The following is a 23,467-nucleotide window of genomic DNA, read 5'->3' as shown; positions in this document are numbered from 1 at the left end:
ATCTCTCCCCTAAAATCCTCTCTTCTCCCTTCTTCTTTCTCCTCCTTACCACCAATGTCTTCCAAAAAAGGCGGAGTATCACTACCAGACCGCCCCGGCGCCGGAGACGGTATCCTATCTAGGGTTTCATCATCACCAATCGTCTACCAAGGAAAACGCGCCGCATCCGATGCCGCCTTCGTAGCCAAAAAACTCCTCAAAAGCACCGGTAAAGCTGCTTGGATTGCCGGAACTACTTTCCTGATACTCGTCGTTCCGCTTATTATTGAAATGGATAGGGATGCTCAGCTTACTGAGCTTGAGATGCAACAAGCTAGCTTGTTGGGTACACCTCCTCCTGCAGGTGCAAAGTGAGTTCAAATTTAGGGTTTTAATGACCTTACAATAAGATGATGTTATGGAATTTCTTCAATTTTAGGGTTTTGGCATCCAAATTTGTTTAATGTGCTGGATTTTTATCTATTGTGTTTGTGAGTTAATGAATCCTCTTTTTGGCAATTACTTTCTCTATTAAGATGATGTTATTAGGTTCATCTGAACTCAGTACTTTACATGTGGATAAGTTTATGCGTAAGAATTCAGTAAAAATGCAATAAATAGTAGATATGAACACATAATTTAATAAACTTCTCAAGAGCACCGGAAAAGTTGCTTGGATTGCCGGAACTACTTTCCTGATACTCGTAGTTCCGCTTATTATTGAAATGGATAGGGATCGGATTTTTATCTATTGTGTTTGTGAGTTAACTTTTTATTAAGATGAGTTTGAGATGCAACAAGGTAGTTTGTTGGGTACACCTCCAAGAGCCGCAGGTGCAAAGTGAGTTCAAATTTAGGGTTTTAATGACCTTACAATAAAGATGATGTTATGGAATTTCTTCAATTTTAGGTTTTGGCATCCAAATTTGTTTAATGTGGATTTTTATCTATTGTGTTTGTGAGTTAATGAATCCTCTTTTTGGCAATTACTTTCTCTATTAAGATGATGTTATTTAGGTTCATGTGTAAAAACTCGGTACTTTACATGTGGATAAGTTTATGCGTAAGCAGTTCAAGTGAGTTCAAAATGCAATAAATAGTAGATATGAACACATAATTTAATAAACTTCTCAAGAGCACCGGAAAAGTTGCTTGGATTGCCGGAACTACTTTCCGATACTTGTTCGTTAAAAACATGAAAATTATTGAAATGGATAGGGATGCTCTTAAAGGTTGCATAAAAACTTAACTGAGCAAAAAAATTTTGAGTTGAGATGCAACAAGCTAGCTTGTTGGGTACACCTCCTTCGCAGGTGCAAAGTGAGTTCAAATTTAGGGTTTTAAAACCTTACAAGATGATGTTATGGAATTTCTTCAATTTTAGGGTTTTGCAATTTCTTCAATGTGATGGATTTATAATCTTTGAGTCTTCATTATGTAACGAATCTTATCTTGGCAATTACTTTCTCTATTACTATGTTCAAGGGTAGATATACGACTTATTGTTACTTTTTTCAGTTTATGTGTAAAAATTCAATAAATAGTAGATATGAACACATAACTTTAAAAATATAATGAGTTCAATGCTCCAAACTTTAAAGGTTGAACCATAAAACTTAATTCCTGGATCCGCTTTTGTGGCCAAAAAACTTCCCAAAAGCAGTGGAAAAGCTGCATGGATAGCTGGAACTACTTTGCTGATACTTGTTGTTCTGCTTATTATTGAGATGGATAGGGATGCCCAGTTAACTGAGCTTGAGATGCAACAAGCTAGCTTGTTGGGTACACCTCCTCCTGCAGGTGCAAAGTGAGTTCAAATTTAGGGTTTTAAAAACCTTACAATAAGATGATGTTATGGAATTTCTTCAATTTTAGGGTTTTGCAATTTCTTTAATGTGATGGATTTATAATCTTTGAGTCTTCATTATGTAATGAATCTTATTTTGGCAATTACTTTCTCTATTACTATGTTCAATGGTAGGTATACGACTTATTGTTACTTTTTCGGTTTATGTGTAAAAATTCAATAAATAGTAGATATGAACACATAACTTTAAAAATATAATGAGTTCAATGCTCCAAACTTTAAAGGTTGAACCATAAAACTTAATTCCTGGATCCGCCTTTGTGGCTAAAAAACTTCCCAAAAGCAGTGGAAAAGCTGCATGGATAGCTGGAACTACTTTGCTGATACTTGTTGTTCCGCTTATTATTGAGATGGATTGGGATGCGCAGTTAACTGAGCTTGAGATGCAACAAGCTAGCTTGATGGGTACATCTCCTCCTGCAGGTGCAAAGTGAGTTCAAATTTAGGGTTTTAAAGACCTTACAATAAGATGATGTTATGGAATTTCTTCAATTTTAGGGTTTCGCAATTTCTTTAATGTGATGGATTTAATCTTTGAGTCTTCATTATGTAATGAATCTTATTTTGGCAATTACTTTCTCTATTACTATGTTCAGTGGTAGGTATACGACTTATTGTTACTTTTTCGGTTTATGTGTAAAAATGCAATACATAGTTGATATGAACACATAACTTTAAAAATATAATGAGTTCAATGCTCAAAACCTTAAAGGTTGAACCATAAAACTTAATTCCTGGATCCGCCTTCGTGGCCAAAAAACTTCAAAAAAACACCGGTAAAGCTGCCTGGATAGCCGTAACTACTTTCCTGATACTTGTTGTTCCGCTTATTATTGAGATGGATTGGGATGCTCAGCTTACTGAGCTTGAGATGCAATAAGCTAGCTTGTTGGGTACACCTTCTCCTGCCGGCTGAAAGCTAATGATAGTGACTAGGTAGTGACTAGGGTTATAGATTGTTGGGCAGCTGAAGCCTGCCTGAGTAAGTTTTGGGAATTTTGGATTGTGATTGAGTGTTTCTAATCTGTTGAGGAAAAACAGTAAATGTCGAGTTTGAGACCTGAACCTCCTACACTAAATACCTAGATATTTCTGGTTTAGTTGTCTGATATTCTAAACATCGGTGTTAGATGAAGTCAAATTCATTATCCAGTGATTAAGAACTAAAAATTTGTGAGGGTACAGCAAAACTGGTTAGAACTTATCTGTTAAATCTGATAGAATGATGGTAATTGTTTTTATTTTTTATTTTTATATTGTGTGATAGAGTGGAACGGATAAGACGATTCATATGGCCGATCCCAACCAATTTTGGATTGCGATGCACGTGATTGATTCATTCTGTGTGTTTTATTTATTATATTAAGATTGGTGTTTGAACTTAAGATGGTCTAGACATATATAGATTTACGCCTGTATCAAGGGCCAGGAGTGCTCAAGTGATAAGGAGTGTGTCACATCTAGCCCACTGGCCTTTACTTGTTTGAATGCGACAATTTGGCTTCACTATTTGCTGATTTCATACTTGTAAATTATGGCCAGCCCTAGTGTCACGGTTATTTTTGCCTCGTCAAGATGATGCTTGTAACTTCCCTCAATCCCGTAGAAGTGCTAGTCCCTGATTATTTTTTTGATGACAAGGGAACCCGCAGCCGCTACCCTTTGGGTACGCACAGGGTAAACCCCGCTTCTGTGCAAGTCCCTGATTATTCTACCTGGAAATAAAGTGTTTTATGCATCAGTGCTGTTTCTTTCTTTTGCAAACTACTTTCTTAAACCATCATAGTTACTAAGAATTGGTTTTTACAAGAAATAGATGTAGAATTATTCAATGGATTGGATTTGCGTTTATCATTATCATAATAGATAGTTTGAGAGGCGCACCCAAGGGTGTGTGGCCTAGTTGTCATAGAAGTGAGTTGAGAACCATGAGGTCTCAGGTTCAAATCCCTGTCAAAGTAAAAGCACCAGGTGATTTCTTCCTATTTGTTCAAAGTCTTGGTGGACAAAGGTACTTGATGCCTATGCTGGTGGGAGGTAACAGTTACCCGTGGAATTACTCGAGGTGCGCGCAAGATAAGCCCTCACACCACGATTATTAAAAAACATGATTTTAGAAGCATCTGCTGATGCTAATCCTTTAATGAAGACATAAAAGGTGAGATTTGAACTGAATCGCAGGTAACCATTGGAAGAGAAATTATGGATAAATTTCCTAGAAGCTGGTTAGTCAGGTCATCTGTCTGGTGGTTTGATTATTATGAGGTTAATGTGGTACTGACTTATCAGCTTTTGTGCATTTGCCGAAATGCGTGGTGAAAAATGATGAGCAAACTTAGGGGATGATAAACAAGGCAGAAGGCTAATGTTTCCTGTTCGGAGACTTTAAAGCAAGACAGACTTGTAAGGGAGGAAAAAAGTAGAGTATCAGGGAAAACAGTTAGCAGCATAAGTTAACCAGATTTAGAGCCCGTTTGGATTGGCTTATAAGTTGCTAAAAACAGCTTAAAGCTGTTTTCAGCTTTTTTGAGTGTTTGGTCGGTCATAAAGCCATTTTGTGCTTAAAATAAGCCCAAAATAATAATTAGGCCTGTTTGACTTAGCTTATCTAAACAGCTTATGTTCGAAAACAGCTTATAAGCCAAAAAAATAAGTTGGCCTACCCCAACTTATTTTTTTTTTTGGCTTATAAGCTGTTTAATGCCTTTAGAAGTCGCTTTTTTAAGCCCATCCAAACAGGCTCTTAGTTTCACAGTTTCCCCAAGTCCCTTTCAATGTTCACCAAGCATCTTAAAGAACAAGGGTAGTCACAGTTAAGGGGACATGTGATGGTTTTCTTAAACCTAATGCCATTAGATGCACTTTTCTGCATAGTATTCAACAGTTATGATAACCCGAAAAGAGTCAAGTCACAAAACTTTGATCATTTGGGTATTCTCTGCTAAGTTTAGTCCTTTGCTAGTAGATCAGTAATAATTGGTGAAATAAGATGCTGGGCGGTGTTTAAGGTGTACAAACATAAACAACACTTAACACTGAGGATGTTCTCTTCAATAGTTTCACTTTCCTAGTCGCACCAAGGCTGATCAGTGCAGCCATGGTTCCTTTTTTATCAGCTGCTTGGTGTGTTGTACTTGTAAAAATAAACTTAGAGCCAATTTGCATATCGTAGTATTTTTCAAAGGACAGCTATTTGTAGCACTTGCTAACTTATTGTTCAAGTTCTCCTTAGATGCCAAGGAAGCAGTCTGAGACTTTGGTAGATATTCTGAGTTCTCTAGGAGTTCATGGACTGAATCTTTTCTGAACTATTATTGTTGGTGAGTGCAACTTTCAAATGAATATATGATTACTTGTGCATATCTAGGAAAACAGAGAACATGTTGACAAGATTTGGTTAGGTTATACTTCTCAGAAAAGAAAAAAGGGTAGGATCCAAGGTTGGTGATATCAGAATCAGTTGTTTCTAATGTACGCAAAATCTTTCATTTCCTGGATAAAGATGTTTGTTAATGTGATGTTCTGCTGTTTGTTACATTTCCATATCATGCGTGAGGCATAATGAAGTTTAATTTTAGGCTAGTGTGCTTATAAATTCTGGTGTTTGATACGTTTACTAACACACTACTTCTGTTGGAAAACTAGTGTGGTGTATCTCAAAAGGAAATGTCTGTTGGATAAGTTTCTTTTTCTCTTTATAAAGAATTTTAGTTCAAGCCATTTTTCGGAAAATTATTTTTTGCATTCCCTTTCTACTACTTCTTTCTTCTAATAGGTATGGGTTTACCTTCTTAGAAATATGATGTTTTTGCTCCCAGTTAACTTATGGAAGAGCTCGTCGACTCTGAGGGATATATTTGATTAAGTCATTCACTATGAAGGCGAAATATCCTTAAGAACAACGTGTTCACACCTTTAAGTGAAGTGATAATGGTTCTTTGAAAATCGATCGAGCTGATTGAACTAATTGTTAGTATTTATCTTAAAAATCTGTTGGTTTTGGTATAAATTTAGTCAAATATCTCTTATAATTAAAGTTTACTTTTAACGCATTGCTATTTTTCCTAAAATCGTAGATTATGCAAAATCAGAAGTTGCTCTTCATAGCTCCCTTTTATTTGTTGAGTTTTTGACTCAAATGGTCCCTTAAGTTTGAGGGCAATTTCCTTCCATTATGTTATCTTGATTGCATTCTTTAAATTTCCAAAAAGTGAACCCTTTTGGTCCAATTAATTGAATATATAAACAAGTCCCTCAAATTATTAGAAATGTGGCTGAATGGGAGCAAACAAACCCTATAGAAATTTTCTTTCCTGTTTTATCTTTCTTCCAATTTCAATACTAACCATAGCAAAAGCAAAATAGAAGTGTTAATAGGATGGATCATCGCAATACATAAAACAGAAGTTCTTAAAAGAATATAAATCATGATCGAGGAAAAATTAATTGTGTAGAAAGACTTCGAAGCGATTTTATCAAGCTTAGTAACACGGATATGGACGTGTGACATTTCCGTTAATTTTAAATGATCCACTTAAAGTTGGGAGAAATAAATATTTGGCCTTTTACAATTTTTATTTATTTTTATGACCTTTTAAAAGAGATCTTAATTATTTACACATAAGAGATCCCCCAATAAAACAAAAAACATAAGAGATTTGAAATAGTCATTTTCTTTTATTCAAATTGTAGGAGTTTAAGAGATCTTTATACCCTCCGATCCCGTCAATTGAATAATGTCTCCAATTTTTACAACTGAAAGGCCCACATGTGAGCTAAAACAAATGACCCGACGTAAAGCTCCAACAAAGGACCTTACCTGCTCAACAGATGCAGATCTAAAATTGAAGCTTATCGATTTCAATAACAATTTTAAATTAATACTCTATCTGTTTCAATTTATGTGAACTTATTTTCTTATTGATCCGTGTTAAAAAGACTGATCTTTCTCTATATTTAAAAGTAATTTACCTTTATATAATTATCTATAGCCACACAAGATATATGCAACTCATTTAATACTACAAGTTTAAAAGTCTCTTCTTCTTTTCTAAAATTTTGCGTACTACCAAATAGTGCTCACACAACTGCTGCCATGCATATGAATCGTAAGGAACAATTATAAACCAACCCTTAAATATAAGGAATCATTTTTCTCATTCAGATAAATTTTCCAAACGCTAAAAGGGTGTTTTTAACCTTTTCCATAATTAAAAATAATAAAGTTAGATTTACCTCAAAATTAAGGGACTATTTGAGGAAAAAAAACTCAATAATACAAATGCCAGTGTACACGTCAAATAACTCCATTTTTTTTTTCTCGTGCTCCTCATATATATTTCTCCGCCGTGCTCTTTCACTTCACATTTACCCATTGCTGCAGGTAAATTTAAACTTATTTTGAGTACCAAACACTTTCTTATTTTTACAATTAATTATTTACAGTATTTAGAATCACTCAGTTAAAAAATATTACTGTAGTTAGAAGCAGAGATAGAATTTTGAGTTTATGAATTTTAAGGGTTCGTTTGGCCATGAAAATTTGATAAAAGTAGTTTTTGTTTGGAAATTGGAGTTATGTTTAGCTATTAATACAAATTGGAGTTGTTTTTTTTTTTTTTTGAATTTTTGTGAGCGATTTGGAGTGAAAAAAATAAATGGAAACAACCTTGTTTATACATATTAAGTGAATTTTTTTAACTGCAATTATTATTTTGTTGCAGTGAGTACAAATGCAGTATAAATATATGTTTTTACAAATTAAAAAAAGTTTCAATTATGTACCTAATTCAATTGAGAGCATGATCTTTTTTTTTTTTTTTTTTAATTGTGGGTGTTTTGGTTTTTTAGGGTTTGTTGAATTTGAATTGTGATTTGGTACAATTTGTAAAACCCCTTTATTGCAATCCAGTTTGGGTGAATTTGCTTAGTTTCATAACTATGAGAACAACTTTGAATTTGATCCTGAAGTGTCTAACTGGAAAATAAGTGGTTTTCTTACTTATTTTCTTGTGTTTGGTACTTAAGCAGAACATATTATATCAAAATTTGTTTGTATACAGTTTTACCTGGGGTGGACCTAGGATTTTCACTAAAGGGATTCGGAATTTGAAGAAGTAAAACCACGTTCAACATCTAGTATATATACATAAAAAATAATTTTAACCTTGTATATACAGTGTAATTTTCCGCCAAAGGTTCTTGATGAACCCCTTGCTCCCACTTGGCTCCGCCCCTGCAGTTTACGCAAACACCATGGGAGGTGGGGTGGGGGTGGGATGTGTTGGAGGGTGGGAGGAGACAGTCAATGTGGAATAGTCAATGTGGAATGACACTTGTGGAACTTGTTTCCGTTAGATTTTTCTCATTTTTTAAGGAACTTGTTTTCCTAAAGAAAATGTTTTTCAAAAGTTTTGATCAACCAAATATGTTCCTCCATACCAAATGTGGAATTTGATTTTCTTGAAGTGTCTAAGTGATTTTGGGTTTGTATGGTATGAAGGAAAATTACCTTCCCGGAAAATAAGTGGTTTTCTTACTTATTTTCTTGTGTTTGGTACGTAAGCAAAACATATTATATCAAAATTTGTTTGTATATAGTTTACCTTGGGTGGACCTAGGATTTTCACTAAGGGGATTCAGAATTTGAATAAGTAAAACCACATTCAACATCTACTATATATACATAAAAAATAATTTTAACCTTGTATATACAGTGTAATTTTCCGCCAAAGGGGGGCTTGGATGAACCCCCTTGCTCCCACTTGGCTCCGCCCCTGCAGTTTACGCAAACACCATGGGGAGGTGGGGTGGGGGTGGGGGTGGGGGGTGGGTGGGAGGAGACAGTCGATGTGGAATGACACTTGTGGGACTTGTTTCCGTTAGATTTTTCTCATTTTTAAGGAACTTGTTTTCCTAGAGAAAATGTTTTTCAAAAGTTTTGACCAACCAAATGTGTTCCTCCATACCAAACACACCCTTTGTTGCTGCATTCTGTTTCTGTCTGTTGTGGTGCTTTAGGAGAATTCTTGTGCATGAATTACCATGTTTTTGTTCTCCTTTGATAGTACTTTTATTAATTTATTTAGGTAGAAATGAACTTCGCTGAGTTGATATTCTTCAATGTCCCAACAGTTTTACAGTTTGGGTGAATTTGCCCAGTTTAAAAAATATAAGAAAAGCTTTGAAATTTATTTTCCAGAAGTGTCAAGTGATTTTGTGGCTGCATTGTATTTCTATCTGCTGTGGTGCTTTAGGAGTATACTTTGTGCATTAATTTTTAAAATGTTTTTGTTCTTATTTTGAATGTCCCTTTGTTTTATAGTTTGGTGAATTGACCCAGTTTCACTTATGACAGTTTAACACTTATGACTTATGAGAACAGATTTGAATTTTATTTTCCCAGTTTGGCTGAATTTGCCCAATTTAACACTTATGACTTATGCATGAACAGACCATGTTTTTTTTTCCTTTGCATAATTTTTAAAAATTTATTTAGGTAGAAATGAGTTTCTTGTGCTATTCTTCAATTACTTCATGTTTTTGTTCTCCTTTGACATTAATTTTAAATAAAAATTATTTAGGTAGAAATGAGGATCGTTGACTTGCTATTCTTCAATGCCCCTTCAGTTTTACAGTTTGGGTGAATTTTCTCAGTTTAACAAGTGTAAGAACAGCTTTGAGTTTTATTTCGTAGAAGTGTCAAGTGTTTTTGGTGCTGCATTCTGTTTCTATCTGCTATGGTGCTTTAGGCATGAATTACCACGTTTTTGTTCTCCTTTGACAGTACATTCGTTTTTTTGGATAAAGGTGATGTTGGAGTGAACTTGCCTGCACCTCCGCAAATCTACAGGTTACCTGCTGCCTCCCATCAAGAGAGGTAAGGGTAACCTTGCTCGCCAAGACTTAGGCAGATTGAAAGAATTCACCACCCGCTGACTCTGCTGGGATTCGTACAATCAAGGTCATTACTCTAGCTTTGAGACCACTTGGCGACTGGGTTCTTCTTCTTTAATATTGTACAGTATTTTCAGTTGTGGCAATTCAATTGTTCTTATAAAATTTCTAACTGAAGTTGCTTTTTGCTACGTGTGGATGGAATTTTGGTTTCAGTTACAGGAGATGCTCATAAAGATTTTTATATTTTTCTTATGGTCTTCCATGTTGGTAATAATGTTAATTTTAGAGCATATCAGTATTTATGATTATTCATGATTTAGGGTTTATTTATGGTCTCCTAGGAAAATGTTTTCCTTATTTTTTGGATGTTTGGTAAGTAAGCAAAAAATATTGTCCCAAGAGATTTTGTATATAATCTAGGCAAACATTATGGGTTGCTGGTGGGGTAGGTTAGAATAGGGGGTGAGTATGGTTGTGTAGGTGGGGGTGTTGGGGATTTTTTTTTTTTGATAAGAATATAAAAAAAAAAAAAAAAAATCCCCATGAAGTACCACTTATGGAACTTATTCCTACACTCATTAGGGAATTCATTTTTCTGATTTTCTAGAAACTTGTTTTCTTCGAGAAAATATTTTTCAACAACCAAACATGAGAAAATTAGAAAATGCTTTCCCTCCTAACAAACACACCCTTAGTGATATAATGGTTGTGTTATACTGTTAGTTGATAGTTTGATCATAAATTCTTGGAACTCTTTTTGATAATGAAATGAGAATTTGTGTGTGCCAAGGTTGTAACTCTTTATTCTTCTTAAGGCTTCTAATCCAGTTACATGCATACTTATTGTCCACTATCAAATCTACTTATTAGTTACTATCCTATGTTTTCGTCTTACATCCCTAACTAGAGTGCCTGCAATCCGCGGTAGGACATACTAGGAAATAGCTCCTGTTTTATAAAAAGAACCATTGGCTGAATGAGTACTACCATCAAGCATGGTTAGGTTCTACATGCAAAATAAAACTCTTATAAGGACGCTTTCCAGTAGCATGCCCCTCGTGTCATACCAGTCTTGGCTAAACTCTGACAAGCATGTATTTTCATCATAAATGGCAACGGCAATTACATGTAACATAAGTGCCACATGACAGCTATATGACGCTCAAGAATTTGAGTGACCTTCTAACATGTGTATCCGTTCTCGAATATCTGGTTTGCACCTTCAGTGAGTTGATAATTCAGAATGAGCAATTAGTTAATGGAAGAGGAAAGATACCTACTATGCAGAGGGATATTTCTATACAACTGAAGTACAACCTGAAACATCTTTAAAAATACCTGTCCTTTGACGTGTATAGACTTCTCATTGGATGAATAAAGTTTAGACTAGGTTCAACATTGTTAGAAGAGAATGAACTATATAATAGATTTGTTTATATTCTTATTCTTGTCTGCTTGTGCTCATAACCGCTTTCTTAAGATGGTAAGAGAAGCTTTCAGTGTTATTTATTCATGGGGAGATAAAGAAATAGAGCGAACCAAGTACCTGTGTCTTACCCTTTCAAGGAAGGGGAAAAAATGACATTATATATATATAACATATTTAAATAGAAAATAAACAAATCCTATTTTTAAAAATCCTATTTTGGTTTCCTACTCTTAGAATATTCAGCCATCTTTATATGCCAGTAGAAGACACCCCTATCAGCTTTATGTGGCTTTCTTACTGACTTACCTTGCAAAATAATTTAATTTTTTTTAATCAAAATCATGGTGTGGATGTTTAGATTAGTTATTATAATTGGGTATACATGGCCTCATTTATATGTCTTTGGTGTTATGGCTGTGTGATTCCGTTGGCTATCTTGTATTTGTATTCTTATCCCCGTCTGAAGCAGATGATGTCAATGCAGGCTCAGTGACTAATTTCAAACCTGCTATCTTAGATCAGCTTTGATCAGCAATGCCTCCAAACCCTAGGGTCGATAATGCCTTTCGTGCTATGAAAGCTCTCGGGATTTCTGGAGAGAAAGTGAAGCCAGTGTTGAAGAATCTTTTAAAATTGTATAACAAAAATTGGGACCTTATAGAAGAGGAGAACTATAGGGTCCTTGCAGATGCAATATTTGATAACGAGGAAGCAAAGGTGCTAGTTTCCTTCATTATTCAATGCACTTTTGTTTCTCTTCCTTTCCAATGAGTACTCCCTCCGTTTCATTTTACATGAGGATGTTTGGCTGAGCATGGATTTTAGGAAGGAAAAGAAGACTTGGAATTTGTGTTCTTAAACGTGGCATGTCATTTCTATAGCTATAAAAGCATGTAAAATTGTTTTCAAATACGAAAAGTTTGAGTCTTTTTGGAACATACTAAAAAGGAAAGAGGGTCACATAAAATGGAACATAGGGAGTACTTTGTTCAGTTTTCTGCCGTCTCTTTCAAGTAAGCTTATTTTTTGCTGACATGCTTTCTTTCATTTCAGGATGCAGAAAGTAAAAAGTCACCCGAGATTGCCGAAGTATTGAACTACTTTAATGTTCTTGCTTTGTTGCTACTGTATTTCCTGATTTGTCATTTTCCTCAGGTCTCTCTACTCACCTTTACTTCCTTCCGTTTTTCGGTTTCCTTCAGCAAGAGGCTCTGGGGCAAGATGAGCCTGAACCACCTCTGAAAAAGCAGCGCTTAAAAAATCATTCAAGTCAACCAAATGAGCCTCTTGAATCTCATTTGCAAAACCAGTCACCAGGTGTTTTTGATTCCCCTCAGTCCATGGGCAACGAATCACTTAGTAGAAGCAAAGGAAAGCAACCCATTGGTTTTACTTCTGGTTCTGGCATCCCACTGTCACCTAAGAAGAATGCTGTTGCTAATCACACTTTTATCAAACCTAAGGATGAGCCAATCACTGATGACCTGCCACATAATGCAGTTCCACTTTCCATCATCCGCCCAGGTAGAGGCTCTCTCATCCCCGTTCTTATAATTCAATCTTATGATATTAGAATAAGGGTGTTTTTGGCACAAAGGAAAATGTTTTCTTGAAAAATAAGTGGATTTCTTTTTATTTTCTAGTGTTTGGTGAATACGCAAAAAAATATTATCTCAAGACCAATTACATGTAATCTAGCAAAACACTATGGGGCTAGGATGGGGTGGGGAGTGGGGGTTTGGCGGTGACGCGGGGTGGGATGGTCAAGGGGTGGGGCTTGGGGGAATTGGGTGTGTGAGGAGGAGACAATGAACTTGCAATGTTACTTATGGAACTTGTTTTCCCTATTTCCCTTAGGGAAGTCATTTTCCTCATTACTATGGAACTTGTTTCCTAGAGAAAATGTTTTCCAAAATATTTTGACCAACCAAACATGAGAAAACTGGAAAACATTTTCTATTTCCTCCATACCAAACACACCCTAAGTGTTGGAAGGCACTCTTTTATGTGTGCTGTTGAGATTGGCAAAGTTATGGAATAACATGTTAGGTTGATGATTAGTTTGATACCTTCTTCTACAACAAGATTGCTTTGCTCTGAAAATTTTGCTTTCAAGGCACCAGCTTAATACTATATGATGCCTTTACAGTCAAATTTAAATTAAGCTTTTCCCAATTCTTCCACTGAATTTCAAATTTCCTATTCGTATATCCAACTTCAGATTTGGTAAGATTATCCATTTCCATTTGTTCTTGTAGCCAACTGTACAGAAAGTATTCCAATCTATACAGGAATGTTAAAGAAACATGAAAAGTTGCTAGTTGTGATTATGAAGGCAGTATCCTTTTTGTGCATGTCATCCTTGCGTTAGGGCCATGCTAATCTTCTCTCTATCATTCCAATTTTACAATTTTATGGGATGTCTCTGAAGGACATTATGATGGTTGTATCCTTGATCACTATTATATAACATATCAAACAAAACAAAACAAAAGTCTTTTTAAAATATTTTGACAAGATTTCTCATGGGTCAAATTGGGCTACACATCAGCCCACTTTTCAGATGAGTTCAGTTGAGCGAGTCAAAATGAGTTGAGCCAATAATGACCCACCTGCCCAAACTTAAACGGGTTGGCGGGTCATATTTACATGGGCTAATGTTGCCACCCCTATTACTAATAGTCTATCAGTATACTTTCTGTCTGTCTTTTAACTTTGGTACAAGAACTACGTGGTGTGTCTTTTGCTTCTTTGAGAGTATGTGATCTGAATTTGCAGGTTCATCAAGTAAAGGGAAGTCTTCAGTTGCAAGTGGTTCAATAGGCAGACAAGATAACGCATTGGCAACTGTAGTCGAATCAGATAAAAATGATGGAGATCCACCTTGTCCAGGAGTAGCTAATGGCAAGCCTGAAACAAACAGGGTTAAATCTCCTTCCGGCCTTGAGATAGCTTCTTCACAATCTGGAGAGGTGAAAATTATGTTGAATTATGACTCGGTTCTTGGAAAATCAGGTTTCCAAATGCCTACTCTTGATGCAGTGGTGAAGTTAATGGATGATAAATGTCTCAAAGAATACAAAGAACTTGATCCTAATTTTTCCGTGATGAAGGTCATGACCGATGTTTGTCAGTGCTTCTGGGAGATGGGCAGTGAATCAACAAATAAATCATCCGCCAAATGAACGACATATGTCCTAAGAAGCATGGAGTGGGAGGAATGAGACAGGTTTAACTTAGCAGACTTAGATTGAGCTAACAACATTTTGTGTTAAGCTCAAATTGAGCTTAATAACATCTTCCCGATTTCTGTTATTTTTCTTTCCCGTGTTCTTTTATGTATCTATGTGGCATGAATTCGCTGTTGTTACTGTTAAGAAGTTCGCTTTTCAGAGGAGGAAAATGTGTAATATGTTAGTGAACCTGTGTTCTTGAAAATGAAGAGGTATTTCCCTTCTTCCAATATAAGGTTAACAAACGGAGTGTTGCAACTATATTCATTTGTGAATTGGCAGTTGAGTTTGTTGCCTTTTATGTTTTCTCTGCTTTATTTAAGCACATCACACTCACAGTCAAGAAAATCTTTGTTTTCTTTTATACCTTTACTTCAGGTAGAGATTGTGACTTTTGTCTTCTTTTTGTCGAGTAATACCTAAAAATAACTCTTAAACTGTTTACGTTTTGTCAATTTAATAGTTAAATTATGGAGTGATGTTGTTACCTCCTGAATTATATTTCCTATCAAAACCTTCCTTGCAGTGATACAAGTTTGAATTTGGGAAGAAATCTAGCTAGTAACTAAGCTAATCTAAAACTATACTGAGAGCTAAAATATGATTTTGCGTTGATGAACCTCAACAGGGTTACAAGAACAGAATATAAAGGAAGAAAGCGTAACTAATGGACATGAGGTAAATGCGTAATTATGAAAACTAAACTTAAGGGGTCTGAATGTAAATAATGAAACTTGTGTTGTCTTTCTGTAAATCAACTCTCACTGTTCTCGAACTGCACAAGGTACAACCATCACAAGCATAGTCCATCTTCAATATTATAATTCCACAAATAAAATCATGTCATGCAGTAGCATACAAATGGCATCAAATTCTTTGTAGTGTGCGGGAGCTAGAAAAGGGCAATTCGCCGGAATGCCCTTCTTTTGGGGTGGTCTTTAATATTTGTTCTTCGTCTAATATTATGAGGTTTGGGATTTGAATTTTGGCTCAGTTAAAAAAATAAAAAAATTCGCAAGCGCAACAGGTTTGAAGAAAACTCTACCTACGCGTGCTCGCAGTGAGAATTTGCATTCAAAATTTACAGAAAGATGTGAAAATAGCCGCGTACACAATTTCAACGCAAAACTTCAAACTCTACCTGCAGGTAGAATTTTTCTTTTCTACTAATAATTTGCTTAGTTTTATTACTAAATAAAAGAAATAATTTTTTAATTATTATTGCTAAATGCTATATATTAAATTCCAAACATAATTTTTTAAAAATATTAACAAGATTATTATAAATCTATATAAACTACTTTTTTAATCTAAATCAATCATAACTTTTAGCTAAATTGAATTTGAAATCAAAATAAATTTAATGATAAATGGTCGGGTCATCAATTTGCCCAAATCTTAACAAATTACCATTATTTAATCATGTTTATCAAAACGTTTTTTCTAATTTTTATTTTCCTCTTTTTTTTTTTTTTTTTCCACTAGACTCTCTCATTACTCCGCAAAAACAGTAAACCAGGTTTTTTCACAAACCCTCTCTTTTCCTCCATTATTATTAATCTTCTCTTACTCTTCATAACACTAATAATTAGTAATAATTAGTAATAATTAGCTATGATAACTTAAAACCCCATTCCATTTTCTCATTTTTTTTTTTTTACAGAATTGGCCACAAAAACTCAGTTTTCATAGTGAATTCGAAGAAAAAGTGGTTTATTACTGCAATTTTTGACTCTTTTTGTGTTGAAGAAATGGAGAATTCACCTAATTCTGATGATTCAAAAAAAGTACAAATTTCAAGTGATAGAAGAACTCGATCTCAAACACTTGCTGTTCGAAAAGAACCCAAAAAAACCCTAAGTTTGTTCTTGAAAAAAAACAAAGTATATGGAAAAAATCATGTGAAAAAAAGTAAAAAGAGGAAAAGGTTAAAGAATAGTAGTAATTTGGGTGTTGTTGTTGCTAAAAGGAGAAAAGTTTATGATGAAGAGAAGGAGAAAAGCGAAGATTTGGAGGTACTTTTCATCTTCTTTTATTGTATATTATGTGTATATCATGTGTATATATCCGATGTATTTGTATGTAACAACCACAACAACATATCTAGTGTAATCCCACAAGTGGGGTCTGGTATAGATTTGTATGTATGATGTGGTTATACATATAATTGAAGTATATATTTAGTATACTCTGTGTGTATATATGAAATGTATATGATGTGTATACTTGTCGGACTATACTGGACATGTTATTGTTGTTGTTGTTGTTGTGATATATGATATGTATATATTTGTATGTATGATGTGTAGATGTGTAGTATATTATGTGTCTATATATAGTGTATATGATATGTGTATGTGTGTGTGTGTGTGTGTGTATATAGAACACAGTGTACGAACGGAATAGAAAAAAGGGGAAACCCTAAACTTTCTCAGTAAAAAATCGTGAGTGTATGGAAAAATTTATGTGAAAAAAATCTAAAAAGAGGAAGAGGTTAAGGAATAGTAGTAATATGGGTGTTGTTGTTGCTAAAAGGAGAAAAGTTTATGATGAAGAGAAGGAGAAAAGCGAAGATTTGGAGGTACTTTTCATCTTCTTTTGTTGTATATTATTGTATATTAGGTGTATTTATGTGATGCATATTTGTATGTAACAACAATAACAACATATCTAGTGTAATCCCACAAGTGGGGTCTGGTATAGATTTGTATGTATGATGTGGTTATACGTATAATTGAAGTATACATTTAGTATACTCTGTGTGTATATATGAAATGTATATGATATGTAGACTTGTCGGACTATACTGGACATGTTGTTGTGATATATGATGTGTATATATTTGTATGTATGATGTGTAGATGTATAGTATATTATGTGTCTATATATAGTGTATATGATGTGCGTGTGTGTGTGTGTGTATAGAATACAGTGTACGAACAGAATAGAAATCATAAATATGTACTATTTGTTGTACTTTTGAGGATTCCAAAAAAGGGGAAACCCTTAAGTTTTTCAGTAAAAAATCGCGAGCGTATGAAAAAATTTATGTGAAAAAATCTAAAAAGAGGAAGAGGCTGATGAATAGTAGTAATTTGCGTGTTATTGTTGCTAAAGGACAAAAGTTTATGATGAAGAGAAGGAGAAAAGCGAGGATTTGGAGTTACTTTCCATCTTCTTTTGTTGTATATTAGGTGTATATATGTGATGTATATTTGTATGTAACAACATAACCCCACAAGTAGGGTCTGGTATAGATTTGTATGCATGATGTGGTTATACATATAATTGAAGTATATATTTAGTATACTCTGTGTGTGTATATATGAAATGTATATGATGTGTATATATATTTGTGTATATAATGTATGTGTATATATAATTTGTGTATATGATACACATTTGTTAAGATTGAAGTGTTCTAGTGTCAAAAAACCCCTAAATTTTCTCAGTTAAAAATCTAGTATATATGGAAAAAAATTATTTGTGGATATGATGTGTGTGTCTAATAGGTAGACAAGTGTTCAGATTGAAGTGTTCAACCTGAACAAGTCCGAATTCTAGCATCAAAATAAAAACGCTGACAAGTTTATGGGGATGCCTATGACTTTAGCCTATATAGTATACAGGGGCGGATTTACACGGAGGCAGTCGGAAAGTTACACTGTGTATATATAGTCACATTTATGTTTTATGTCTATATATTAAATGTTGAACCCCCTTAACACAAATCAAAGACTTAGCTCAGTGGTAAAGAGGGTTCAAATTTTCATAGAGCATGCAGGTTCGAGTATTTGTTACAACATTTTCTCATTTCTTTGATTTTTTGAACCCCCTTGGAAAAAATCCCTCCTCCGCCACTGATAGTATACAGTGCACAGGCTGGATACAAGACCGCATATATGGTATATGATACAGTGTACAGGCTGGATATAAGACCGTATATATGTGTGTGTATATATATTTTGTGTATATGATACACATTTGTTAAGATTGAAGTGTTCAATAGGAACAAGTCCAAGTTCTAGTTTCAAAAAACCCCTAAATTTTCTCAGTAAAAAATCCAGTATATATGGAAAAAAATTATTTGTGTACATGATGTGTGTGTCTAATAGGTACACATTTGTTAAGATTGAAGTGTTCAACAGTAACAAGTCTGAATTCTAGCATCAAAATAAAAGATATTGACAAGTTTATGGGGACGCGTATTACTTTAGCCTATATAGTATACAAGGGCGGATGTACACGGAGGCAAGGGTTCATCTGAACCCCCTTCGTCGAAAAGTTACACTGTGCATATAGGGTCAAATTTATGTTTTATGTGTATATATGAAATGTTGAACCCCCTTAACACAAATCAAAGACTTAGCTCAGTGGTAAGTGGTAAAGGGGGTTCAAATTTTCAAAGAGCATGCAGTTTCGAGTCTTTCTTACAACATTTTCTCGTTCCATTGATTTTTTGGGCCCCCTTGGCAAAAGTCCTGCCTCCGCCACTGATAGTATACAGTGTACAAACTGGATACAAAACCGTATATATGTTCTAGTTCTATTTGTTGTGCTTTTGAATTGTACATTAGGATTATAGTATATTTGACAACCTTCTCGTGTATTAACATATATCTTTATCATTGCTGTTATGTAGATTGGCGATTTTTATGTTAAACCAAAGAAGCGTTACAACCCAAGGGTTGGGGCACACACTAATGTTGATATCGTTAACTTGTTAAATGAGAAGTTGGACGCTAAGCAGATTCAGATGTTCAGGGAAACCTGCTTCGGGCATTTTCTTGATTTGCCCCATGTAGTGGTTCAGCATCAGTTGATACACCACCTATTGCTGAAGGAGGTGGTTGAGGAGGAAGAGGATGCGTTGTGGATATCAATTAAAGATGTCAGTCTGCGTTTTGGGCTTGTTGAGTTTGGTCTTATCACCGGGTTAAAGTGTACTGGCGATGCTGATAAATGCTATGATTCCGATGGAGCAGGCCGGTTAGTTGATACGTACTTTTCTGACTTTTCGGAGCTTACCAGGGTACCTAAGCAATCCTTAATTGACTGCTTCCTTAAAAAGAGATGGAAATCTGATGAGGATGCAGTCAAGATTGCTGTCCTATATTTCATACACACATTTTTGTTCTCCACTGTGAATCGTAAACAGATCTCGAGGGATGAAATTGAGCTTGTTGAGAGCGGTGCGTATGAAACGTATCCTTGGGGGAAAGTTGTCTTTAAAGCCACGCTGGAGTCTATGAAGGGTAAGTTGCAGGGGAAGCCTTCGATGTACAGGCTTGGTGGATTACCATTGGCATTCCAGTGTTGGTTTTATGAGTGTTGCCCTTATGTTAATAATAAGATTGCTTTCCGAATTGATGACAAAGTGCCCCGCATACTTAGTTGGAAAGTTACAAAGCAGCCAAGTTTTAAGGAATTGTCGCGTGGGATTTTCAATAAGAGGCGGGATGATCAGGTAATTGGAAAGTATAGTCATTTATTTTTGATTGTGTTAACATATAAATTTGATAAACCATTCATGTACCCACCATTGTGGGATACTTTCTCAGTTTAAAATTGTATACTAATGGTATATTTCTAGTATGTCATAATGTTTATACATGTAATATACCATTAATATACCGGCTTAGAATGGTATATCTATGGTGTATTCAAAGTTTACTTAGCATCATTAATTATGAATCATTTTTATTTTCTACTCGTGCTAATGTTTTTTTTTTTTTAAATTTAGGGTATATATATTGTAACGTTTTGTTATACATGTAATATGTAAAATATGTAATATACGATCTAGACGGTTATATAAGTGGTGTACTCAAAGTCATTGTTTCTTCTCTACTCATGCTAATATTTTTTATGTAGTTGAAGCTGAGGAATATATCTCCAACAGAATTTGAGAAAACAACACTTGGTTTGCCCGAATCAGTTGAAATTGAGAGGGTTAACGAGGTAGCATCTGGAGATGGTGCTGAAGTTCATATTAGTGATGAAGACGTTATCAGTGCACTTCCTCTAGCAAGTTGGAAGCTGCCTAAAACCAAACCTGACCCCCCCTTGAAAAATGTTAACTGGAGGACCGAGTTCAAAAGACTGTCGGACGGACAGTCGGAGTTGAAGAGTGAGATTCAGATGGTATGGACACTTGAGCTATTTTAGTTTAACATTTGAATTTTCATACACAACTACTTTTTAACCTTATTTCTTTCACTAGCTCAACAAGGAGTTTGCATCGCTCAAGGACTGCATGACGGCATCCTTTGCAAATATTTTTAAAGCCATCGAGTCTCTGTCGAAGAAACAAGGAGAAAAGACTGCTTACGAGGTAATGCGCAACGTAGGAATCCTTTTATTTTTTGAGGAAATTGACATAAATAGCCGTCCTCCAAAATAATAACCAACAAATGTATATTCTTTGTATATTAATATCCTTTATTGCCTTTGAAACATAACGAATCCCCTCCTTGTTAAAGTGAAAAGAACTCTATTGTTTTACTTCAAGTAAGAATAATTATCTGATCAAGGGCTAACCCACGTACATGGAAGGAAGAAGCTATCTCAATATCCTTCACACAGATGACATCTATTTATTACATGACTGCTTAGTGTGTCTCAACAACCGTGTTCGCTAGCCAAATATAAAAAAATGTACCCTATTATGTATATTTTTTGTATAGTAATGTGTAATGTACGTAAAATATACATATTTTATACATAGTAGTGTACATTTTTTTTTGTATATTTGGCTAGTGAATGTAATTATTTTTGGCTGACCGGCCAAATGTGTAACTTGCCCTTATTTTTCACTGGATTGCACATATTATGTGCTCTTTTTTTAGTATATACTTGAAAAATAAACAATGTTTTTCATTTTTCTAGTTTGAACAGCTTGATGAAGGAAATGACCCCCATGACAGACATGGCGATAGCGATTCTAGTGAGTTCAGTGCTAGTGAAGGGCAAGAGAATGGCAAGGACTCTATGGGTGACAAGGACAATAATGAGAAAGCGAATGAAGGTGCTATGGGTGAATGAGGTGTGGGGGATGTTGAAAGCGAATGAAGGTCTTGGGCGATGTGGAGAAGCGAGGTGCTATGCGAGAAAGTGAATGAAGGTGCTATGGGTGATGTGGAGAAAGCGAATGAAGGTGCTATGGGTGATGTTGATAAAGCGAATGAAGTTGCTATGGGTGATGTTGATAAAGCGAATGAAGATAAAGCGAATGAAGTTGCTATGGGTGATGTTGATAAAGCGAATGAAGGTGCTATGGGTGATGTTGAGAAAGCGAATGAAGTTGCTATGGGTGACAAGGAAAATAATGAGAAAGCGAATGAAGGTGCTATGGGTGATGTTGAGGAAGCGAATGAAGGTGCTAGGGATGATGTCGAGAAAGCGAATGAAGTTGCTATGGGTGATGTTGAGAAAGCGAATGAAGGTGCTATGGGTGATGTTGAGAAAGCGAATGAAGTTGCTATGGGTGACAGGGAAAATAATGAAAAAGCAAATGAAGGTGCTATGGGTGATGTTGAGGACGTGAATGAAGGTGCTAGGGATGATGTCGAGAAAGCGAATGACGTTGCTATGGGTGATGTTGAGAAAGCGAATGAAGGTACTATGGGTGATGTTGAGAAAACGAATGAAGTTGCTATGGGTGACAAGGAAAATAATGAGAAAGAGAATGAAGGTGCTATGGGTGATGTTGAGAAAGCGAATGAAGGTGCTAGGGATGATGTTGAGAAAGCGAATGGCGTTGCTATGGGTGATGTGGAGAAAGCGAATGAAGGTGCTATGGGTGATGTTGAGAATGGGTGAATGGAGAAGTTGAAGGTGCTATGGGTGACCAGGAAAATAATGAGAAAGCGAATGAAGGTGCTATGGGTGATGTTGAGAAAGCGAATGAAGGTGCTATGGGTGATGTCGAGAAAGCGAATGAAGGTGCTAGGCATGATGTTGAGAAAGCGAATGAAGGTGCTATGGGTGACATGAGCAATAATGAGAAAGCGAATGAAGGTGCTATGGGTGATGTTGAGAAAGCGAATGAAGGTGCTACCGGTGATGTTGAGGTGGGGGAGACACCTGGAGATCCTGTGGAGGAGGTCGAAAGGATGGACGTATCCAAGTCTCAGATTCTTCCAGATACATGTGAGGTGTCAGATCACATCACACCGGAACAGTTGACAAAACCAAGCCATCCCGAACCAGTTCCTGAAAACCAAGGTGACACCGGTGTTGAAGATTCTTCCAAGAGGTCGAGCAATATTGTTGATAATGTTGATTATAGTTTGTTGACCGAGTTTGATAAGTGGGTTGGTGAAGGGATGAAGAAACAAAGCTAGTACAGATATGACTCTTTCACTTTTTGCTACCTATGAAGCATCGAGAGGGAGGAATTAGTATTTTGTGGTGGCTTTTCTGTTATTCTGTTATTATTTATGCATCCTTCTTATTGCTGTTGACGCTGTTAAGAACCTTCTTTGCTTTATCGTAGGAAGAAAAGGTCGAAAAAGTGTATTATGTTAGGTGAACCTATGATGATAATCTCGTTTTGACAAAATGTAGAGCTAACATTTCCCTCCCTGACAAAGGTTCCTCCAGTATTAAGGCTACCAAACAGGAGACTTGGTTACTAAATTCATTTGTGATTAAAGTGCAGTTTGAGTTTGTAGTTCTTATTCTTTGTATCTTCTACATTGCAATTGAGAAATCTTTGTTTTCTTTGATACCTTTCCTTCATATGTGCCTTCATATTTCAACAACAATGATAACAAGAGAACGAACGATTTTCTACTCATTTACGAGATCAATATTAAATGAAAGTATTGTAGCATTCTCTTGCTTGGGGTCGTTATTTTTTCGCTCATTTACAAGATCAAAATATCAAATGAAAGGGTTGTTGCTTTCCGGTCCGTGTAACCAACAACTCAAGGCTATCAAAGGAAAGAGTTGCAGGATCGGAGTTTTAACAACTCAAGGCTATCAAAGGAAGGAGTTGCAGGATCGGAGTTTTATCTCGAATTCATAGAATGACCAGTTTTTAGCTTGAAAACCGCT

General features: G+C 35.5%; 3 protein-coding genes and 1 non-coding gene across 49 annotated transcripts; 3 read left to right on the top strand and 1 right to left on the bottom strand.

Annotated features, from left to right (window-relative positions):
• The first annotated feature begins 54 nt into the window (after window positions 1–54).
• On the top strand, window positions 55–1,447 carry LOC132050565 (mitochondrial import receptor subunit TOM9-2). 2 transcript variants are annotated; one of them, XM_059441910.1, is made up of 3 exons: window positions 55–331; window positions 799–834; window positions 1,360–1,447. In XM_059441910.1, the coding sequence occupies exons 1-2, from the start codon at window positions 55–57 to the stop codon at window positions 822–824; spliced, it is 303 nt and encodes a 100-aa protein (XP_059297893.1). In that variant the 3' UTR covers window positions 825–834; window positions 1,360–1,447. The 2 variants fall into 2 exon arrangements, with proteins under 2 accessions (XP_059297893.1, XP_059297894.1); XM_059441911.1 differs by lacking the exon at window positions 799–834 and having other exon boundaries at window positions 55–394; window positions 1,335–1,447.
• A 5,632-nt stretch (window positions 1,448–7,079) lies between these two features.
• LOC132050564 (probable inactive histone-lysine N-methyltransferase SUVR2) lies at window positions 7,080–14,668 on the top strand. 3 transcript variants are annotated; one of them, XM_059441907.1, is made up of 7 exons: window positions 7,080–7,229; window positions 9,656–9,809; window positions 9,941–10,012; window positions 11,659–11,891; window positions 12,228–12,263; window positions 12,377–12,698; window positions 13,953–14,668. In XM_059441907.1, the coding sequence occupies exons 4-7, from the start codon at window positions 11,709–11,711 to the stop codon at window positions 14,357–14,359; spliced, it is 948 nt and encodes a 315-aa protein (XP_059297890.1). In that variant the 5' UTR covers window positions 7,080–7,229; window positions 9,656–9,809; window positions 9,941–10,012; window positions 11,659–11,708; the 3' UTR covers window positions 14,360–14,668. The 3 variants fall into 3 exon arrangements, with proteins under 3 accessions (XP_059297890.1, XP_059297891.1, XP_059297889.1); XM_059441906.1 differs by lacking the exon at window positions 9,941–10,012 and having other exon boundaries at window positions 7,081–7,229; XM_059441908.1 differs by lacking the exons at window positions 9,941–10,012; window positions 12,228–12,263.
• LOC132051286 (U6 spliceosomal RNA) lies at window positions 13,500–13,604 on the bottom strand. The gene has a single exon (XR_009413663.1). It is a non-coding gene; the product is annotated as a U6 spliceosomal RNA (small nuclear RNA).
• A 1,237-nt stretch (window positions 14,669–15,905) lies between the features above and the next one.
• Window positions 15,906–23,086, top strand: LOC132050561 (uncharacterized). Of its 43 annotated transcripts, XM_059441875.1 has the most exons (9): window positions 15,906–16,422; window positions 19,050–19,874; window positions 20,282–20,551; window positions 20,631–20,741; window positions 21,296–21,434; window positions 21,531–22,199; window positions 22,244–22,318; window positions 22,385–22,426; window positions 22,460–23,086. In XM_059441875.1, exons 1-9 carry the CDS (start codon window positions 16,159–16,161, stop codon window positions 22,750–22,752), a joined length of 2,688 nt encoding a protein of 895 aa, XP_059297858.1. In that variant the 5' UTR covers window positions 15,906–16,158; the 3' UTR covers window positions 22,753–23,086. The 43 variants fall into 43 exon arrangements, with proteins under 43 accessions (XP_059297858.1, XP_059297883.1, XP_059297881.1 ...); XM_059441900.1 differs by lacking the exon at window positions 22,244–22,318 and having other exon boundaries at window positions 21,531–22,025; XM_059441898.1 differs by lacking the exon at window positions 22,385–22,426 and having other exon boundaries at window positions 21,531–22,025; window positions 22,286–22,318; window positions 22,427–23,086.
• The last annotated feature ends 381 nt before the right edge of the window (window positions 23,087–23,467 follow it).

This window comes from Lycium ferocissimum, chromosome 3 (assembly GCF_029784015.1).
Source record: "Lycium ferocissimum isolate CSIRO_LF1 chromosome 3, AGI_CSIRO_Lferr_CH_V1, whole genome shotgun sequence".
Classification (NCBI taxonomy): Eukaryota; Viridiplantae; Streptophyta; class Magnoliopsida; order Solanales; family Solanaceae; genus Lycium; species Lycium ferocissimum.
Note: the sequence above shows the minus strand (reverse complement) of the source record. Positions and strands in the feature narration are given on the sequence as shown.

Coding starts and splice junctions, on each gene's coding strand:
- LOC132050565 (XM_059441910.1), top strand. CDS start 55: ATGTCTTCCAAAAAAGGCGGAGTATCACTACCAGACCGCCCCGGCGCC. Junction 332..798: donor AGCTAGCTTGTTGGGTACAC/CTCCTCCTGCAG, acceptor TGTTGGGTACAC/CTCCAAGAGCCGCAGGTGCA.
- LOC132050564 (XM_059441907.1), top strand. CDS start 11,709: ATGCCTCCAAACCCTAGGGTCGATAATGCCTTTCGTGCTATGAAAGCT. Junction 11,892..12,227: donor TTGATAACGAGGAAGCAAAG/GTGCTAGTTTCC, acceptor CTTTCATTTCAG/GATGCAGAAAGTAAAAAGTC. Junction 12,264..12,376: donor AGTCACCCGAGATTGCCGAA/GTATTGAACTAC, acceptor GGTTTCCTTCAG/CAAGAGGCTCTGGGGCAAGA.
- LOC132050561 (XM_059441860.1), top strand. CDS start 16,159: ATGGAGAATTCACCTAATTCTGATGATTCAAAAAAAGTACAAATTTCA. Junction 19,875..20,281: donor ATAAGAGGCGGGATGATCAG/GTAATTGGAAAG, acceptor TTTTTTATGTAG/TTGAAGCTGAGGAATATATC. Junction 22,200..22,243: donor TGTGGAGAAAGCGAATGAAG/GTGCTATGGGTG, acceptor GAGAAGTTGAAG/GTGCTATGGGTGACCAGGAA.